General features: G+C 59.7%; 2 protein-coding genes across 2 annotated transcripts in view; one reads left to right on the top strand and one right to left on the bottom strand.

The window, feature by feature from the left end:
- ATP6V0D1 (ATPase H+ transporting V0 subunit d1) overlaps positions 1 to 9,385 on the top strand; it is a 38,422-nt gene extending 29,037 nt beyond the window's left edge. Inside the window, exons 3-8 of the mRNA XM_059044902.2 lie at positions 3,118 to 3,296; positions 4,693 to 4,772; positions 8,112 to 8,189; positions 8,315 to 8,491; positions 8,601 to 8,678; positions 8,775 to 9,385. Coding sequence (XP_058900885.1) covers positions 3,118 to 3,296; positions 4,693 to 4,772; positions 8,112 to 8,189; positions 8,315 to 8,491; positions 8,601 to 8,678; positions 8,775 to 8,936 — 754 coding nt within the window. The 3' untranslated portion in view covers positions 8,937 to 9,385. The remainder of the gene's footprint in view (positions 1 to 3,117; positions 3,297 to 4,692; positions 4,773 to 8,111; positions 8,190 to 8,314; positions 8,492 to 8,600; positions 8,679 to 8,774) is intronic.
- A 510-nt stretch (positions 9,386 to 9,895) lies between these two features.
- HSD11B2 (hydroxysteroid 11-beta dehydrogenase 2) lies at positions 9,896 to 15,528 on the bottom strand. The gene is made up of 5 exons (XM_059043904.2): positions 15,264 to 15,528; positions 11,558 to 11,770; positions 11,256 to 11,441; positions 11,012 to 11,149; positions 9,896 to 10,815 (listed from the first exon to the last, which is right to left on the bottom strand). The coding sequence occupies exons 1-5, from the start codon at positions 15,526 to 15,528 to the stop codon at positions 10,403 to 10,405; spliced, it is 1,215 nt and encodes a 404-aa protein (XP_058899887.1). The 3' UTR covers positions 9,896 to 10,402.
- Between the last annotated feature and the right edge of the window lie 1,534 nt (positions 15,529 to 17,062).

Here is a 17,062-nt window from a genome sequence, read left to right as displayed (position 1 = left end):
GGAAGACTTCTTGGAGGAAGTGGCTTTCCAAACCCCATCCCAATGTTCTTTCGGCCCAAGCTGACTCTTGAAGGCACAGGGTAAGGGAGGGCCTCAGGGCAGAGGAATACAGACTGCCCTACTCCCACCCCAAGAGGGCCTCTTTGGCCTGGCAGGCAGATGCCTGTCCACTCCCCAACTGTCTTCCTCTGGAGGGAGACGCTGACCAGCTGGAACCTCACACTCTCCTATTAAGGCCAAATGAAGGGAGGACTGGTGGAGTGGCTTTCTGGAGGCAGGGAGGCAGCAGCTCAAGCCAGACGAGGAGGAGGATTTCCCTGCCTGCTGAAGGCCTTCACCTTGGGGGAAAAGCAGACAGCTGGGCCGGCATCATCTCTGCCATGCCCTGCCTCCTTTCATCCCAGGAAAGGAGATTCTGGCTCTCATTGGGCAGGGGAGAGAAACAGGGGCTACTGCCATAGTAACCTAGCAGTTGACCCGGGGGAAGGGAGCCGCTGGGCCTGGCACAGGGTCATCCAAAGCTGGCCTAGTCTAGATTAGAAGGGGGCCTTGGAAGGGGCTGGAGAGCTTTACTTGGCTTAGCATTTCCCTTGGTGCCCAGCCAGAACTTCTAGCAAGAGAGTCTGGGGGCAGCCAGGGGGTGCTGTCACCAGCCCTCACATCTGCTGTCAGGGCTGAAAAGTGAATCATAGCCATCCTGTTCCACATCACTGGAGGGACAGCAGCAAAGCCAGACAGTGGAGTCTTCCCACAGGGCTCACCTCCAAGCTGGGTCAGGACCCTAACGATTGCCAAAGCACCTTCCTTGGTCCCTGACACCAGCCCCGTCCCCAACATAAATAAATACCCTGTGGTGCAAGGAGCGGAGAGGTTTAGAGAAAGGAAACTGACCTGTGGAGATGCCTCTGAGAAGACAAGGCTAGATAGGGAGTGTAGAGTCAAGGCATGGGGACCTGGACATGGCTGGAGGTACATGGACACTGACCAAGAGACATAGTGCTCCTCTGCTTTATGATGTGACAGGGCCTGGGGCCTGCAACCTCTGGGTCTCATATCCTCTGACAGTGGCGCTGGTGATGCTGGTGGTTGTGGGATCAGTTGGATAGAACAGTTCGAAGAGGTACAGCGTTCTCCCTGTCCCATGCTCTCAAAGTCTGCTGAGAGTATGAACGAGCATCTTCGGGTTCGGGGGTGAGGACTTTGTGGCTGTCTCAGGGAACACGATGGCTAGAGTGGGGCTGGATGGGACACAGGTGGAGTGTTGCAGGAGATGATGTATACTGGGTCCTGCGGTGCGTGAGATTCTGGAGGCATCAGGGGCAAGAGGGATGTGCTGTCCAGGGTAGGGACTATGCAGGCTGGGGCTGGAGACCAAGGCACAAAGCTCTGGTGGGATCTCTCTGAGGTCTGTTGACTCTGCCAGCTCTGTCAGGTGGGGGCAAAAGGCTGGCTGTTTGGGCCCCTTGGCTCGCGGCTGTGAATGGGCCCTGCCTGAAGCCCTCAGTTTGAGAAGGCAGGCCTGTCTCTTCTCAGCACACATCCTGTGGCTGACCCAACCGGATTGGGGGTGGAGAGAGGGCAGCTGCCTGGCCCCAAACCCAGGAGAGCAGGTGTCATAGCAGGGCACTGGGCTGGGTGGGAGTTGGGGGAGTGTGTAGCAAGCAGGGGGGTGGGGGTCAGGTGGGGACAGGAGCTGTGGTTTCTTCCTCCTGCCGCCTTCCTGGCAGGCCCTGTGGGAGTTCCCCTCGTAGGCAGCCCTCTGAGCTGAGGCCTAGGCCACCACCTCCTTACTTTTCTTCCCTTGGAATTGGGGGCCACTTCCTACCTTAGACAGCCTCAAGGTACTGTCACAGGACAGCTATTGGCCCACCCAACAGCCAGGGTGTACTCAGTGCCCAATTCAAGGCAGCAGCCTCCAGCCCAGCTCCCACCCTTCCGTGGGAGCCCCACTCTGGCCTTGGAGCTGAACCCCTAGGGCTCATCCAGCTGCCTCATGCCCTGAGATCATCACTGGTGATAAGCTGGAGGAATGTTGTGGCTCCTGCAGCCTGACTGGGGCCCTCTCGTCCTCTTCACCCCATTCCTCACACAGGTGACTACACGGAACTCTTGGCCACAGCCTCTTTGTGGCATTGTCTCAATGGGTGGAGGCAGAGCTTGCCTGTTGCCAAGTCTGAGCTGGGTAGCCCCACCCCTCCCCAGCTCTCCAGCCCCCTCTGCTGCCCGTGCACTGCCCAGAGCGGGCCTTCTGTGCCAGAGGGGACTGACCTGAGCCCAGGCTCCTTCCAGGTCTCTGGGTCTCCTCTAGGCCATCCTGGGTGGATCCTCAGGCCCTAAAGGAGGAGGCAGTACCCTGTCTTTGGAGTGGGCTGCACAGGGCAGCTGTCTACCTGCTTGTCTCAGCCTGACTGACCAGGGGCCTTACTCCAGGCACCCTCGTCTGAGTCTTCTCTGGTTTTCCCCAGAGAAGTTTCTCCCCACTCCACTCCTCAGCCTCTCCTCCTCTTGTCATCTCCCGCTCTGTCCCCACCAGCAGCCAGAGTGCTTGTGGCACTCCTTGCTTATATCCTGCTCATGGGTCCCTCGTGCTCAAAACGAAGTCAGGACCCTCAGCCGGGCCCACAGGACCCGCCTCTAGGCTCCAGCCTGCTGGCAGCACCGCGCCGGTTCCCTTCCTTCTGCCAACCCTGACCGCTCTCAGTTCCTTGAGGCGTCCGCCACCCAGCGATTGCTTCCAGGTCTTTGCACACACTGTTCCCTCTTCCCAGAATACGCTTTCATCTCCCAGTTCTTTCATCCCACAGGCTGGCCCATGCGCCTCACCTCCATGTGCCCTTGCTTCCCGGGTCCTGCCAGAACACTGTTCACACCTGGGGGGTAGTTACTACCTGCTTCCTGATCACTCGTAGGGTGTGAGTTCTCCCCCCCACCCCCGGGAGGGGCCATGTCTCTCCTGTGCTTCTGGTGCCCGAGGAGGGGGCACCCTTGGACAGGGAGAGGAGCCTGAGGTGGTGCTTGCCGTTGTGGGGCTGCTGGTGGCCTGCGCCGGATGGGGGCAGGGGCGTGGTACTGTGCCAGGACTTCAAGGGCTGCCGCGCTGCTGTGTGCCTCCTGCAGTTACAGCTACATGATTGACAACGTAATCCTGCTCATCACGGGCACACTGCACCAGCGCTCTATCGCCGAGCTCGTGCCCAAGTGCCACCCACTAGGCAGCTTTGAGCAGATGGAGGCCGTGAACATCGCGCAGACGCCCGCGGAGCTCTACAATGCCATTCTGGTGGACACGCCCCTGGGTGAGCTACGCAGGCGGAGGAGGGAGGTGGCGGGCAGCGGCATCAGTGTCAGTGCCTCCGTGTGGGGTTTTCGGACCCCCGGGGGCGGCCCTGAGCCAGAAAGTGAGGTCCGCCCACTGCTGCTTACCTTTCTCTTCCCTTCCACTTTGCCTCCCATTCTCTCCTCCTCACCCTGCCTTTTGCTCCCTTCCTGTTGATTTTGCTGGGCCAGGCCGACTAGCCCCAGGGCCTGACTCAGACCACCTCACTTTGTGAATCTGTCTGATTTCTCCAAATGCAGAGGAGGGCTGAGCTCACGGAGAGTGGAGAGCGGGTTTCGGGTCCCTTGGAGTCTTGGGAGCTCTGACAGACCGTGGCCCTAAGCTGGGCTGGAGTGGCTTGCTGCCTGTGAGGCAGAGGAGGCGAGCAAAGAGCTTCACTTACCTCCACAAAGCAGGTCCCAGGGGCCAAGTCAGGCAGTGTCCAGCAGGATGCAGAGTTCATGTCAGAGGCCAAGGAAGGAAGGGGAACTGGGAGCTTCCTGCAGGGCCCCGCCTAGGCAGCACTGGCTCCTGCCTGCCTTGGAGGGAGGCTGGGGAGAAGGCACTAAGGCTGTCACCAGCTAGTGCCCTCACAGCCAGAGTCCTAGTCCCCAGGGCACCACCTCCAGGAAGCCGCCAGGGTTGAACAACTGGACCCTAAGCTGCACTTGGTCCTGCACTAAGAGGCCTAAGCCCTACTTGCTGGCCTTATCTGCACAAGATCTCATCTCTCACAATAACTCTGAGCTAGTTCTGGGCTGTTGGTGGCTTCTTCAGTTTCTCCATCTTTAAAGAAGAAACAGACCAGTGAGTCGTGGGTCCCTGGGGATCGAGGGGCTCTATCCTGCTTTGGCCTCTAATTCCCAGCCCTCCAGCGGCCCCCTGGGTCACTGCTCCATGCTCACCCAGCTGTCATGCTCATTCCTTGTTCTAAGGAGAAGGACAGTTTTCCAAATGTGGGCCCCAGGCTCTCCTGGGAGATGCAGAGAAGTGGGCGTCAGGCCCAGAATCCACAGCTGCCCCTCGAGAAGGGAGGATGTCACAGCCTCTTATGCAAGCCTTTCTTTGGCATGATCTGAGCTTGGGTCTGCCCCAGAGGCGATTAGATCATGTTATGGCTGGCCGCCTCCTTTATAAATCAGTTTTAGGAGTAAGAAGGCAGGAGAAGCTCAGGTCAGTACACATGGCCTGGAGTATTGCTTCGGCCACTTCTAAGACGATAGTCCAGACCATGTTGAGTGTCCCCCAATTACCAGCCAGATGGGCCTTGTGGCAGGGGTCCTCTGTGCCCTGCAGGGGCAGTTGAACATCAGCACGATTCTTGCTTCGGCCGAGTCCACTTGCCTGCCCCTCATACCCACGTCTTTCCTCCCCAGCGGCTTTTTTCCAGGACTGCATCTCAGAGCAGGACCTTGATGAGATGAACATCGAGATCATCCGAAACACGCTCTACAAGGTAGTGCCCCTGGGCCCAGTGGTGGTGAAGTTGGTGGGCGGGGCCACGGGCACAGTGAGCTGATGATTTATGTGGGGTGCTGGGACAGGACACAGCTGCTCCAGGCTCCTCTCCCAGGGGCTTATCTGCTCACTCTCTGGCTCCCGTGACTGGTGCAAGACTTCATGGAACAGGTTCCCCATCACTTGGGCCCAGATCAAATCAGCAGGGGTGGCTAGTGCTCCGCAGCTTGGCCTGTCAGAGCAGGCTCCTGAATAGCCACTCCCCCTGCATCCAGGAGGGTTACTGGCCACCACCCAGGCCATAGCTCAGGCTCACCCCACCTGGACTGTCACCAGCAAGGACAGGCACCTGAGCACGGTGTGGGGAGGAACCCAGCCAGGCATAGCCAGGTCCCTGTGTCCCCAGGTTCCCAGGTCTAGAACCAGTGCCACGGCCCATCATCTCCAACCCCACCCACTTTCTGCTTCCCACCAGGCTGTGGGACAAGCTGGTGACCCCTGGAAATAGAGTGGGCTTGGGATTCCTGGGTCAGCCCTGCCCTGGCCCAAAGAGGTTAGGAGCAGAGCTAAGAGCCAAGGAAGGGGGCCGGCCAGGGACCAGTGAGGGCTTTTTGGGGCAGACTGGGCCCTGGCTATGGTGAGGACCTCCGAAACCAGGACCTCTGATGGGTCAGTAGTGGGCAGGCCCTGAAGGGGGCTTGAAGATAGCACTGGCCAACAGCCCTGCTGACCTAACCCGGAGCACATCTGTCTCTTGGATCTTCATGGTGAGGCTCTTCTCCTGTCCAAGTTGGAGCTAGGTGGCCAACACAGTGGCAGCCTGAGCGCAGGCCCTCCAGTCTCCCTGCGGGGGTCTGGGCCAGGGTGCAGGGAGGGTCTGGAGGTAGGTGAAGAGGCTACCTGGAGGTTGTAGTAGTGTAGGCAGAGGGACAGCACATGCAGAAGCAAGTGTGGAACATGGGCCAAGCGGCAAGCAGTTTGCCGTGGAAGTGCAGGTTCCAGATGGACAATGGGAGACAGGTCTGACAAAAAAGGCAGGCACAGGATCGAGTCACCCAGGGTCTTGAACGCCAGGCCAGAAGTTTGAATTTTATCCCGTGGGCAGGGTCGGCCAACGAAGGTTTCCAACAGGGCAGAGTATCATCAGAATGTGAGGACAGACTAGAGGGGACAAGACTAGAGGTAGGAAGATTATTGGCTTCTTTACTCCTCAGGACTGCCCTAGGAGCTAGGTAGGCATCAGTATCCCCATTTGTAAGACGAGGAAACTGAGGGCTTAGAGAAGGAGGGTGGGTTGCCTGAAGCCACTTGCTAGACACTGGCAGCACGGCTCAGCTTGTCTGCAAAGCAAGCGCTGTCATTTGCCTGCCAGTAGGGAGAGAAAGAGCGAGATGGGGAGGGCAGGGTGAGGGGGGCCATGGGGGGCGGGCAGGCAGTGAGAGCCGGCTCAGGTGTGCCAGTGCTCACGCTGCCCTCAGCCCCCGCCCGCCCCCACGGGGCTGCTGCCTGCCCAGCTGGCCCGCTGCCGGCTTCCTTGCCCTGAGGCATGGTGAGGGGTGCGGCTGTCCCCCCAGCCTCACCCACACCGTCACCGGGCCTGACTGGTTCTAGCTGGAGTCACTGGTGAGGGCTGCCCGGGCACCAGCTTGTAAACACCGACCCAATGATACAGGCGCCGTGCCAAGACTGCCTGTCAGGCGATGTCCCAGCCCAGTGGCCACAGATGGGAGATTAGGCGGACCCCCAGTAGCGGGTGGGAACTGTAGGCAGCTGGTGCAGCAGACATGGGCTGGCAGACTCCAGGGGACAGGATGGGGGTGGGAAGGTGACCTTGGTACCTGGGCCTCTGGGGTCTTGCCAGTTTCTTCAGCTCCTGAGCCTCCTGAAGAGAGTCTGGGCTTATGCCACCAGTCTCCACCACCCTGGGGTCAGCGTCTCCAGGATCAGTCCAGCTCGGCAAAGGCTGGTGGCTTCCCCCACAGATAGGAACTGCAGGCCCCACTGGGGCAGGCCTGCAGATTTGGACACACCCAGCTTGGCTGGCCACAGGGAAGAAGGTGGCTGGGGACAGTCCCAGAGGGACTAAACAGTGCCACTAATCTGTGGTAGGATTGGCAGCTACCATGTGAGCCCTCTGCTATGCTGGGGTCCACTCTTCCTTTCCAGGCTTCGTTCCCCCTGACCTGTTCTAGACTTTTGTTTCCTGTGACCCCAGTGGTCACCTCAGGCCTTCCCCTGAGCCCAGCTTGCCCAGTGCTGCTGGCCAGGCTCAGCCTGGGCTCGTGGACTCCTGGGTGTCATCTCACCTCCTCTCTTGGGTCAGTAGAACCTGTGGCCCACATCAGCAGGTGGTGGGTGGAATGTTCTCTGCTCCTTAGAGGGCAGACCTCGGCACAGAAAGCTTTCCCTGCCTCCCAGCCCTCACCCCCAGCTCAGAAGAATAGTCTCTAGCCTGTAGAGCTGGAGTTCTTGTGGCCATGCCACCAAGTGGGACCCTGGAGCACCTGAGTAGTGGGAGCTCCCCAGGGGGACATGAGACTGTCCCCCTTTCCTTGACACGGAGAGGTTCAGGGAAGGAAGCCTACCTGGGCCTAGCTAGCTTCAGGAGTTAGTCGTGGGAGGGACCTGAGGCCTGGGCTGACCTAGCTTCTCCTCATGCCCAGCAGATCCAATTTGCCTGGGCAGGAAGTGCTTGTTCCCACCTGCAGCCTGTGTGTCCAGCCATCACATTGCAGGGCTGACATCTGTGCCGGCAATAACCATCCCTCAGGAGGAGCTGGGCTGACAGTACAGTTTGGTTCCTGCTGCGTGATGCCTGGGAACTACCTAGGGGGTGGGAAGAGGAGGTGCTCTTTAAAGTGGGGTGCTGAGAGGGGCCAAGGCACCCAGTCCAGGCCATCCGCATGAACTCTCAGGGGTCACCATCCTTCACTGGCCCATCGACACGTGGTTTTCTGAGGAGAGAGGGGAGGAGGGGAGATTTGGGGGAAGGGCAGGCAGAGCAGCAGGGGGAAGACAGAGCCCTTCTCTGAGCCTGGCACTCCATGGGATGAGGATGTGAGGGGCACCGCACCATGAAGCAGACAGTGGGCCAGAAATTGTTCTGTCACTACTGGGTGGGGAGAGGCAGCAGGCTACTGCTGCTCGGCTGATTAACAGTCAGAAATCTATGGATGTTGCAGGGGCTCTGACACGGGGGCTGCCTTGGCCACAGGTATGATGTTTGGATTCACCATGAAAGGGGTCGGGGAGGGAAGGAGGGAACTGTGAGGAGGAGGCCTGGCAGACCCCCTCGAGTCTCCCTGCCTGGGCTGAGGAAGCCCCATGCTCTGCACAGGCCTACCTGGAGTCCTTCTACAAGTTCTGCACCCTGCTGGGTGGGACCACAGCCGGTGCCATGTGTCCCATCCTGGAGGTGAGTGCCTGCCCACCCTCCCGCCTGCTGGTCCCCCATCCCTGGCCTGGGGGAAGCCCTGCCAACTGACTGGCTGCTGCCTCCCTCCCCATCCCTCTCTCCTCGCCTGTGCACTGGCCCCACAGTTTGAAGCAGACCGCCGCGCCTTCATCATCACCATCAACTCCTTCGGCACAGAGCTTTCCAAGGAGGACCGTGCCAAGCTCTTTCCGCACTGCGGACGGCTCTACCCTGAGGGCCTGGCCCAGCTGGCTCGGGCTGACGACTATGAGCAGGTCAAGAACGTGGCCGACTACTACCCAGTGAGTGCCCTGGCTATTGAACGGTGGGCGGGCATGTCGGCACCCACGTCCCCGCCCCATACCCAACAGCACCCTCATGCTCATGCTTCCCCCTGCTCCCCTGGGCCAGGAGTACAAGCTGCTCTTCGAGGGTGCGGGCAGCAACCCTGGAGACAAGACCCTGGAGGACCGATTCTTCGAGCACGAGGTGAGTGCTGGCCCTGCCCATCCTAGGGAGGGGTTGGTGGCTTAGGCCTGACTCTGGTCATGGCCACCTGCACACCACTCCTGCCTGTGTCTGCAGGTGAAACTGAACAAGTTGGCCTTCCTGAACCAGTTCCACTTTGGTGTTTTCTACGCCTTTGTGAAGCTCAAGGAGCAGGAGTGTCGCAACATTGTATGGATTGCGGAGTGCATCGCCCAGCGCCACCGAGCCAAGATCGACAACTACATTCCCATCTTCTAGCACCCTGGCCCAAGGCTCCCCACAAGTGTGTGTGTGCTCCTGTGTGTCTGCGTGTGCTGTGACAAAGCTCACGGCTCACCTACGTGCCCTGGGGGGTAGCACACTGTCCTAGTGGCTGCCCAGCTTCCCTGACCCTCTCTGAGACTGCTCTTGGGCCTGAAAAGGGGCTGGGCACCTGCTCCCCCCACCAAGGATGGACCAAGCCCCCCACCTCCACAGCAAGGAGGCCCCCTCAGCCCTATGTTTACAGCCGCTGACGTGTCTGAGAAGCATGTGGTCACTTTTGTGTTCCTCCCTAACCTGAGAACCCCTGGGGGCAGCGTGAACCTCCTCTTCCCTCAGCGGGTCCCCCAGAGCCATGGCGCAGGGGCAGGATAGAGCGTGCGTGTCCTTGGGGAATAGGGGAAGTAGCTCTGCCCCTCTGAGACAATAAAAACTGCCCTCTCTAAGCCCAGCTGTCTTCTGTCTCCTTTGGGCCCTAGTCCCTCTCCCAGATCCCCAACTCCCCTCGGGCCCCACCCTCGCTGAGCCCACCCGCACCTAAGCCTTCTACCTTCCTTCCTCGGGTGGCAGCCCTAGGCTGTCCCTGTCCCTGGGCAGCCAGATTCCTCAGGGTGGGGAAAGTCAGTGGAGGATTAGCCCCTTCCTCAGCTGGAGGCTCTGACAGGCCTGTGGTGCTGGCTCCTGACTCTAGAGGGCGCCCAGGCCTCCCTCTTTGCTTCATTGAGCCCCAGAACTCCCTGGGCTGGGGTCACTACCCCCATTTCACTATGAGGAAACCTATGGATAAATTGATCTGCCCAAGGTTGTTGAAGGGGGTTGGGTGTAAACCAGACTCAGTGCCCAGAGCCTCAGCCCCCAGGCGGTGCCCAGTCTGTTTCACAGCCACAGCCTGTCACCTAGGCGAACATAGCATCTCCCCCATTCTAGGAGAAATAAAAATTTGTCTTTATTCAAAAAGTGGCAATCAGGCAAGTAGAATATGCAGCCTCCCTGTGGCTTGGGGGGCTTGGGGTAGGTGGTCAGGGCCCTAATTCTTGAGCCAGTCAAGAAACAGTGGGATTCACCCTTCAAATCGCAGCACTGAGGCACTGGTGCCAAGAAATAATCCTGAGGGGGTCCCCAACCTTCCCAGTCACTCCTTAGTTTGCAGAGGCACTGTCTGCAGGATCCTGTCAAAGGCTACAGCTGAGTCTTGTACTAAACTCCCCATCCAGCTGGGTTCTCCAAGGTGCATGGTGGAGCCTTGTGCCCAGGAGGGTCTGTTTGGGCTCATGAAGCAGAAGAGGCCCGGAGGTTCACTGGGAAGCCTTAGCCTCACCAGGCCTGGCCTGTGACATTGGCAGTGGGTGGGGTTGGGGTCCTTTAGGCCAGGCTTTGGGGCAGACCTGGGGGTCAGAATGCCCGGGGGAGGACCAAGGGCATAAGGGATCTCCTCTGCTGGAGCAGTTCTACGCACGTACTGCTCATTGGGCAGTGGGGGAAGGGCCCGGTTTAGGGCCTGGGTCCTGGGCTAAATCCCGGGCAGAGGTAAGGCCAGGCTGGCCAGGCCGCAGTGCTCTTGGCATATAGGGACTGATGAAGAAGGACTGCAGGAAACGGCGCCGCAGGCCCTCAGGCAGGTAGTAGTGGATGAAGTACATGAGCCCCAGGCCGTGGCCTGGGTAATAGCGGCGGCGTGGTTGAGCAGCCAGCAGCGCATCGGTGATGGCATCTACAACCGGGCTGAGGTCTGGCAGTGCTTGGCTCAGACAATGCAGGAACTGCCCGTTCAAGTGCTCGATGTAGTCCTCACCGTAGGCCTGCAGCAGCTCTCGGGGCAGGTTGGCCAGCAGCTGCTGCTTGCGCTCTTCCCACTGGTCCATGTCTTTCACTGCCTCTGGGGAAGGAGTGGCAAGGTTAGAGTGGGGTCTGTTAGGGAAGCCAAAGCCAGACCCAGGTCTCTCTAACTCACAACCTGAGACCCGCCCTTTCCTCAGACCCAACCCCACTCCAGAGAAGACCACACCCACCCCACCTTCCCCCTCTCCCCCACGACACCACACAGGCCCCAGCCCCAACTCCCTGAACCTCACCTGTCTTGAAGCAGGCAGGCTGGATGACGCTGACCTTGACACCCCAGGGCAGAAGTTCACAACTGAACGTGTCCATGAGCAACCCGACAGCTGCTTTGGAGGTCCCATAGGCAGCCAAGCACGGAAATGGCATGTCTCCTGGGGATGGATTGGGAGTTGGCAGCTCAGCCTGGGCCAGGGGCTCCGGCATCTCTCCCCGCCCTGCAGGGGCACATTTTCTGCTCCGGTGTGGGAGGACCCTCACCTGCTGGGCTGCTCACAGTCACGATGCGACCGCTGGAATGGCGCAGCAGTGGCAAGAGGCCCTTGGTCATCTCAAGTGTACCGAAGAAGTTCACCTCCATGCAGCTGCGGAACGTGGACACTGGAGACAGCTCCGCATCTGCCACGAGGATGTTCTGACCCGCATTGTTGACCAAGCCCCACAGACCTGAAGGCATGGAGCCAGGAGGGAAGCTGAGGGTCAGCTCGGCAGCAGACCTCCAATCCCTGCCCCCTCACACCTGTCCAGCCGTGCCCTTTCCTGGCGGAGCTGAGCCTACTGACCAGTGCTGGCGGTGTGGGCCTTGGTGAACTCCAGCACGCGGCTAATGTCCGCTGGCTTGGTCAGGTCCATCTGTAGCAGCTTTAAATGAGGAGAACAGCAGGCACGCAGCTCTAGGGCACCAGGGCTGTTCAAATCCAACACGGTGGCCAGCACTGTGAAGCCCAGCGCGTCCAGCTTCTTGGCCGTCGCCTTGCCAAAACCAGAGTCACAGCCTGGCCAGGGAAGGACAGCCAGTGAACTCCCACTGTGGCCCAGTCCGGCCTGAGAAAACCCCAGGGTCACCACGGTCTGGATGGGATCCAGGCCTCTGACACCCAATGTACCAGCAGTCAGCAGCCCTCCCTTCTTTTCCTAAGCCCATCTCTGGCAGGCTTTGCCGCTCTGGCTGAGCACCTGAGTACCAACTCTTTCACAACTGTCATCTACCTGACGACTCATAGCTACCCCATCAAACGTGGCTTATGATCCCCACTTTACAGATGAGGAAACTGAATCCTAGTAATGCTAAGTTGCTTCCCAAAGTCACTCAGCCAGCATATAGTAAGGTCAGGACCCTATTGCAGGTCAGCCAGTCCCAGCTGAGACCCAGTCCCAGCTCTGATGTCCTTCTGTCTGGTGGATATCAGGCCTCAGCTCGCATGTGCAGTATTACTGCACAGCCTCCCTTCCTTTCTCACTGCCTTTGCCCAGGCTTCTTCCTCTTACCTGGACACTGAAGCAGCCCCCTTTTGTAGTGCTGTCCCATCTTGCCCCCTTGGATCCATTCTCTACCTAAGCAGCCAGAGGGATCCTTCCAAAAATGACAATATCCCTCTGCTGCTGAAAAACCTCTCCAAGGCTCCCCACAGCCCTTAGGATGAAGTCGAAGTCCTCTATTCCCATCATCCAGACCCTGTACAACCTGAGATCCACCTTCCTTTCCAGCCTCAACACCCTCTACTATTATTCCTGGCTCTAGGCAAGTTGGAGGCCCATCCGCACTTCACCCCTGACCACCACCCTTGGAATTCCAATCAGTGGCAACACTGGAGCATTCTCTGAGCCCCAGACCACTTGCCCCCAGGACAGGGGCACAATGGATGAAGATAAGAACAGATCTGTGTTAGAATCCCTTCTCACGCCCACCAAGTGTGACCTGAAGTCAGTTACCACTCTTGGAGGCCTACTTTCCCATCTCTGGTATGTAGAGAGATGAACCACCAGGCAGAGCCAGAGAGTGGGTCCCATAAACCCCTGCTTCCTTGATTGTTCCCATTCCAATCCGGCTCCACGGGTGGCCAACCAGGGCTGCGAGCAGTGAGGTAGGAGGCTCTCTGGAGCCTGCCCCCATGGTGGTCTTGCTGAGCAGAAGCTGCAAAGTGGTTCTGCACAAACAGTTCCCCCCATTTCAGCCCTGTCCCCTCTGTTAAGGCGGAGAACAAAGCTAGGCAGGGGGCTGCAAGCTGGGTTTTGTGTGGCTGGGGACCCACCAGCCAGCCCCAGCTGAGGGGTATTTCCTGGGCAAGTCTGGCTGGGGGAGGGGAGTGAGCGCACGTGTGTGTGTGTGTCTGTGTGTGTCTGTGTGTGTCTGTGTGTGTGTCCCCATTTGCCTAAGCTCCCTTCCAGAGCAGACAGGCCCTTCGCAGGGAAACTGAGGCCTTCCAGAACCTCAGCTCTGTGGTCCCAACACAGTCACCCAAGACTTTCACACCCTCTTGCTCACCTGCACACACATTTGGATACCTGCACATAACTCCAACCTACGTGCAGTGAGCCATGAACAACAATGGGCTCGCTCCCATGAGACCCCAGCAGTGCACAGCTGTGCACACAAGGCACCCAGCCACTCAACCCAAACCCTGACCCCAGGGCTGAGCTCCCCAAGTAGCCTTGGCCAGCGGTTCTCAGGAGCATTCTCAGGGAGGGGTGGGTGGCAGCTCTGGCAGCCTCAAAACATAAAGTTCCTACCAGGTGAGGCAGGGCCTGGTCACCTACTTGTCTTGCAGTCAGTGGAGAGAAGAAACCCCAGAGTTTGGGGGCATTGGGAAGATTGGAGGCCTGCTCTTGATGCTTACAGTGGGTGGACTGGGAAGTCTTCTTCCCCTCCTCCCTCACGGGGCTTTGCAACCAGAGCTGAGGGAAGCCCAAGTCACAGAAGGCGTCCCTCCTCTCACCTCACTCTCAGGCTCGAGGCTAGGAGATGTAACAGCGGCAGCACAAAGGCCTGGGGTGAGATCCCAGGAAAGACTGCCTGGGTCACTAGTATCTGCAGATGGCCTGGGTCCTGTTGAGATAACTCATTAATTAGAAGGCAGGAGGGGAGCTGCCTCATCCCTGGGGGAAGAAGCTCCCTGCTTCATACCAGGAGGTCATCTCTCCTTCCTTAAACCATTAAAACTGGGGTCCCTTGAAACTTCACACTCCATCCTGAACTAAGGTCTCTCCCATCCAGCCTGAGCCCTGCTCTGTCTCAACCATCTTAACTGAAGCCCAAACCCTCATGCCACCTTCACCCTGCCTCAGTACATGCTGGCTTCTTGCCAGGCATTCAAGGCCCCTTCCAAGGAAACAACCTCATATCCCACCACATCTCAGCAACCAGACTGGTTACTGACTGTCCCCTGCCCAGGCCATGCTCATTCCTGCCTCAAGCTTCTATCCCACACCCTTTGTCTGATCCAAAACACCTTCCACACTCCACCTATCTCCATCCATCCTCTGAGGCCCAGCTCAAGGATGGCCTCCTCTGGGAAGTCCTTCCAGCTCCATCTGATCATGCAGGGCCCCCTGCTAGACTGAGGTCTCTGAGAAGCCACTCAGCCAGTGGCTGCCCCCAGCCCAGGCCCAATGCAAGGGCAGAGCCCTGAGCACCTGTCCAAAGCCATGGGGGTTAGGGGAGAGATGGGGCTGCCCCTCCCCCATACAATGGAGCCAGTGCCCACTGGCCTTTCTCCCCCTCCCCATTTCAGGCTGGGCCTCAGCTCCTCCTTCCCTCCTTCTGATGACAGATTTATTCCTTGCTCCACACAAAGAGAGCTCAGCCAGGTGACCAGAGGCACCTGAGCCCAGCTCTCCAAGACCTCACCTCCTTCCTGGGCACAGAGGACCAGGAGGAATGGTGGTGGCGTGCTGGGTGCAGACTCTGGACAGCTACTTCAGCAATTTAGGTTTGGGTGGTGGGATCTGAGAGGCAGCTGAATGCCCAGCTGTCCCTCATGATGACCTCAAGCTTTTCTGGACTCCAAGGAGCCCAGCCAATTGGGGGTCCCAACTCTTCATCTAAGCCTATTCCTCTAATCCCAGGGAAGAGAAGATGGGACCTCCCACGTGGGGATGTTAGGCAGAGTTCAAAGGGTGACCATCGTCTGAAGTCCCTCAGAGCAGTGTCCCCTGTCCGAAGACTGCTCTCTTGGACAGGGACATAGCATAAACCCCAAACTCCAGAAGGCTCCTTCTTTCTTAGCTACAAGTTTCTCCGGCGCACCTGCCTGCTCCCTGCCTCATTTTTCCCTCCACCACTCCCCGAAGCCACAGGTAGTTAACCCGGACTTGGGCAGGTGCCCTGCTCTTCCTACTTGGCTGGTTCCCTGCACCCAGGGGAGAGGGACTCCCCCACTCCTGGGCTAGGGGTCCCGCCTTGCCTTGCAATGCCCACGGGGAGCCCTCTGAGTGTCCGGTCCCGCCCTCGAACCTGGAATCCCCGCGCTCCGCGCCCCGCTCACTCACCGGTGATGAGCACCGCGCGAGTCGCCACGGGCAGGCGCTGCGGACGCGCCAGGCGGGACAACACGATCCAGCCGGTGGCGGCCAACACGGCAAGTGCGGCCAGCGGGGGCAGCAGGCGCTGGCACAGCCAGTCGAGCGCGGCCAGCAGCGCCAGCGCCGCCAGCAGCGGGCGGCCCAGACGCAGGTCCGCGCGCAGCAGCTGCAGCAGCGCACGGGCCGCCACAAGCAGCCAGGCGCCGCCCGACGGCCAGGGCCAGCTCTCCATGGCGGCCGGGCCGGGCTGGGCCAGGGCGGGGCAGGGGCCGGGCTGGAGAGCAGGGATTTGGACTCGGGGCCGGGGCGCGGGGTGGTGCAGAACACCAGCCAGGGGCGGGAGAGATACTCGCTTTCTCTGTTAGCCCTCGGGCCGAGTTTATAAAGAGCCCCGGGGGCGGGGGCGAGGGCGGAGCGGAGGCGGGGAAGGGGCGGAGCTTTCCTTTACTTCTCTCCTCACAGCCCCTGCCCGGCAGGTGCCCCCACCTCTACCTCCCGCCCTCTGCCCCGCCCCCGAGGCCAGATCCGCTTTCGAAGAAGCCGGAACCGAGTCCCAAAGTTGCTGCTCGAGGAGCAGCCGCCTCGCCACCCGCCGCGCCCGGAAGAGGTCCGGTCGGTCTAGCCCTGGTGCCCCGCATCCGCTCACTCCTGCGCCCCGACACGCGCGCTCTGGGCGGCTGAGCCGCGGCTCCCAGGTGAGCACATCCACAGCTCACACTTGCTCGGGACGCCTGAGGACACGCGCAACATCCATCCAAGTTCTCCACACTGACAGCACCGCCGCGGTCGCCGGGCCTGCCGGAACACCGCGGGCAACCAGCTCGCCCTCGCCAGGCAGCCGCGGCCAACGCCGGCACACGTAACGTACTACGACGCCCTGCGCCGCTGCAGGTGCCTAGCACACACGCCCTGACGTGCTCTCACACCTAAGCTACCCGTGGCCACCGACCGATTTGGGGCAGGGGGCTGGGGTGAGGAGGGTGACCGACCGGGTTCGCGGGAGTCTCTGCCCTGCCTTCCCCCTTCCTTCCACTTTCCAGCCCTGGGGATGAAGCAACCCCACCTCCTCCTGCCACACAAGTGTGTATGTGTGGGCGCGGGTATGTGGAGGCGCGGTTCTGAGGAAGCATCTAGGCCTCCCATTAACTCCAGCCCACCCTCCAACCCCAGGGACTCCAAGAGCCAGGCCAATGGGGACACCTGGGGAGTCAGTGAGGGCAGCCTCTAGGACAGGGTGATCCCTGCCCTGCTCTTAGGATTCCCCAGGGTATAAAATAAGTGAATGTGGGTGCATTTCCCTGCCTGTGTGTATGAAGTTCTGTGTTGATGTGGGGCCTAATGGCCCCCCACCTTGCCCACCCCAGTGTCTGGCACCCTGTGCTTGGCATCCATGCCAGACTCTGCAGACACTAGGAGTTGGTGCCAGTACCTTGCTGCCAGGTCCTGTGCTGAGATCAGTAGGTCAGCCCATGGCAGAGGGGTCCCTGCTTCTTATGAACCCTTGCCCAGTGCTTCATCCATGCCCGCACTAGGTCCTTGGAGGTCATGGACCCATCCCAATCCTGTTGCCCATTCTTTATCTTAGATGCTCAGCCTCTGTGCCAGGGCTTCAAGGCAATGCTTCCTCCAAAGCCTTCTCTGCCATACAGGCATGGCCCCCTGATAAGCCGGGGGAGTCTCAGGGATGGGCTGGGAGTCAGACCCACTTAGGGGGAAGGTGAAGGACCCATGCCCTTCCCAGAGCCACTTCTGTGCTTCCACCTATT

The sequence above is a fragment of the Kogia breviceps genome, chromosome 18 (assembly GCF_026419965.1).
Source record: "Kogia breviceps isolate mKogBre1 chromosome 18, mKogBre1 haplotype 1, whole genome shotgun sequence".
Classification (NCBI taxonomy): Eukaryota; Metazoa; Chordata; class Mammalia; order Artiodactyla; family Physeteridae; genus Kogia; species Kogia breviceps.
This window is presented reverse-complemented; position numbering and strand designations above follow the sequence as displayed.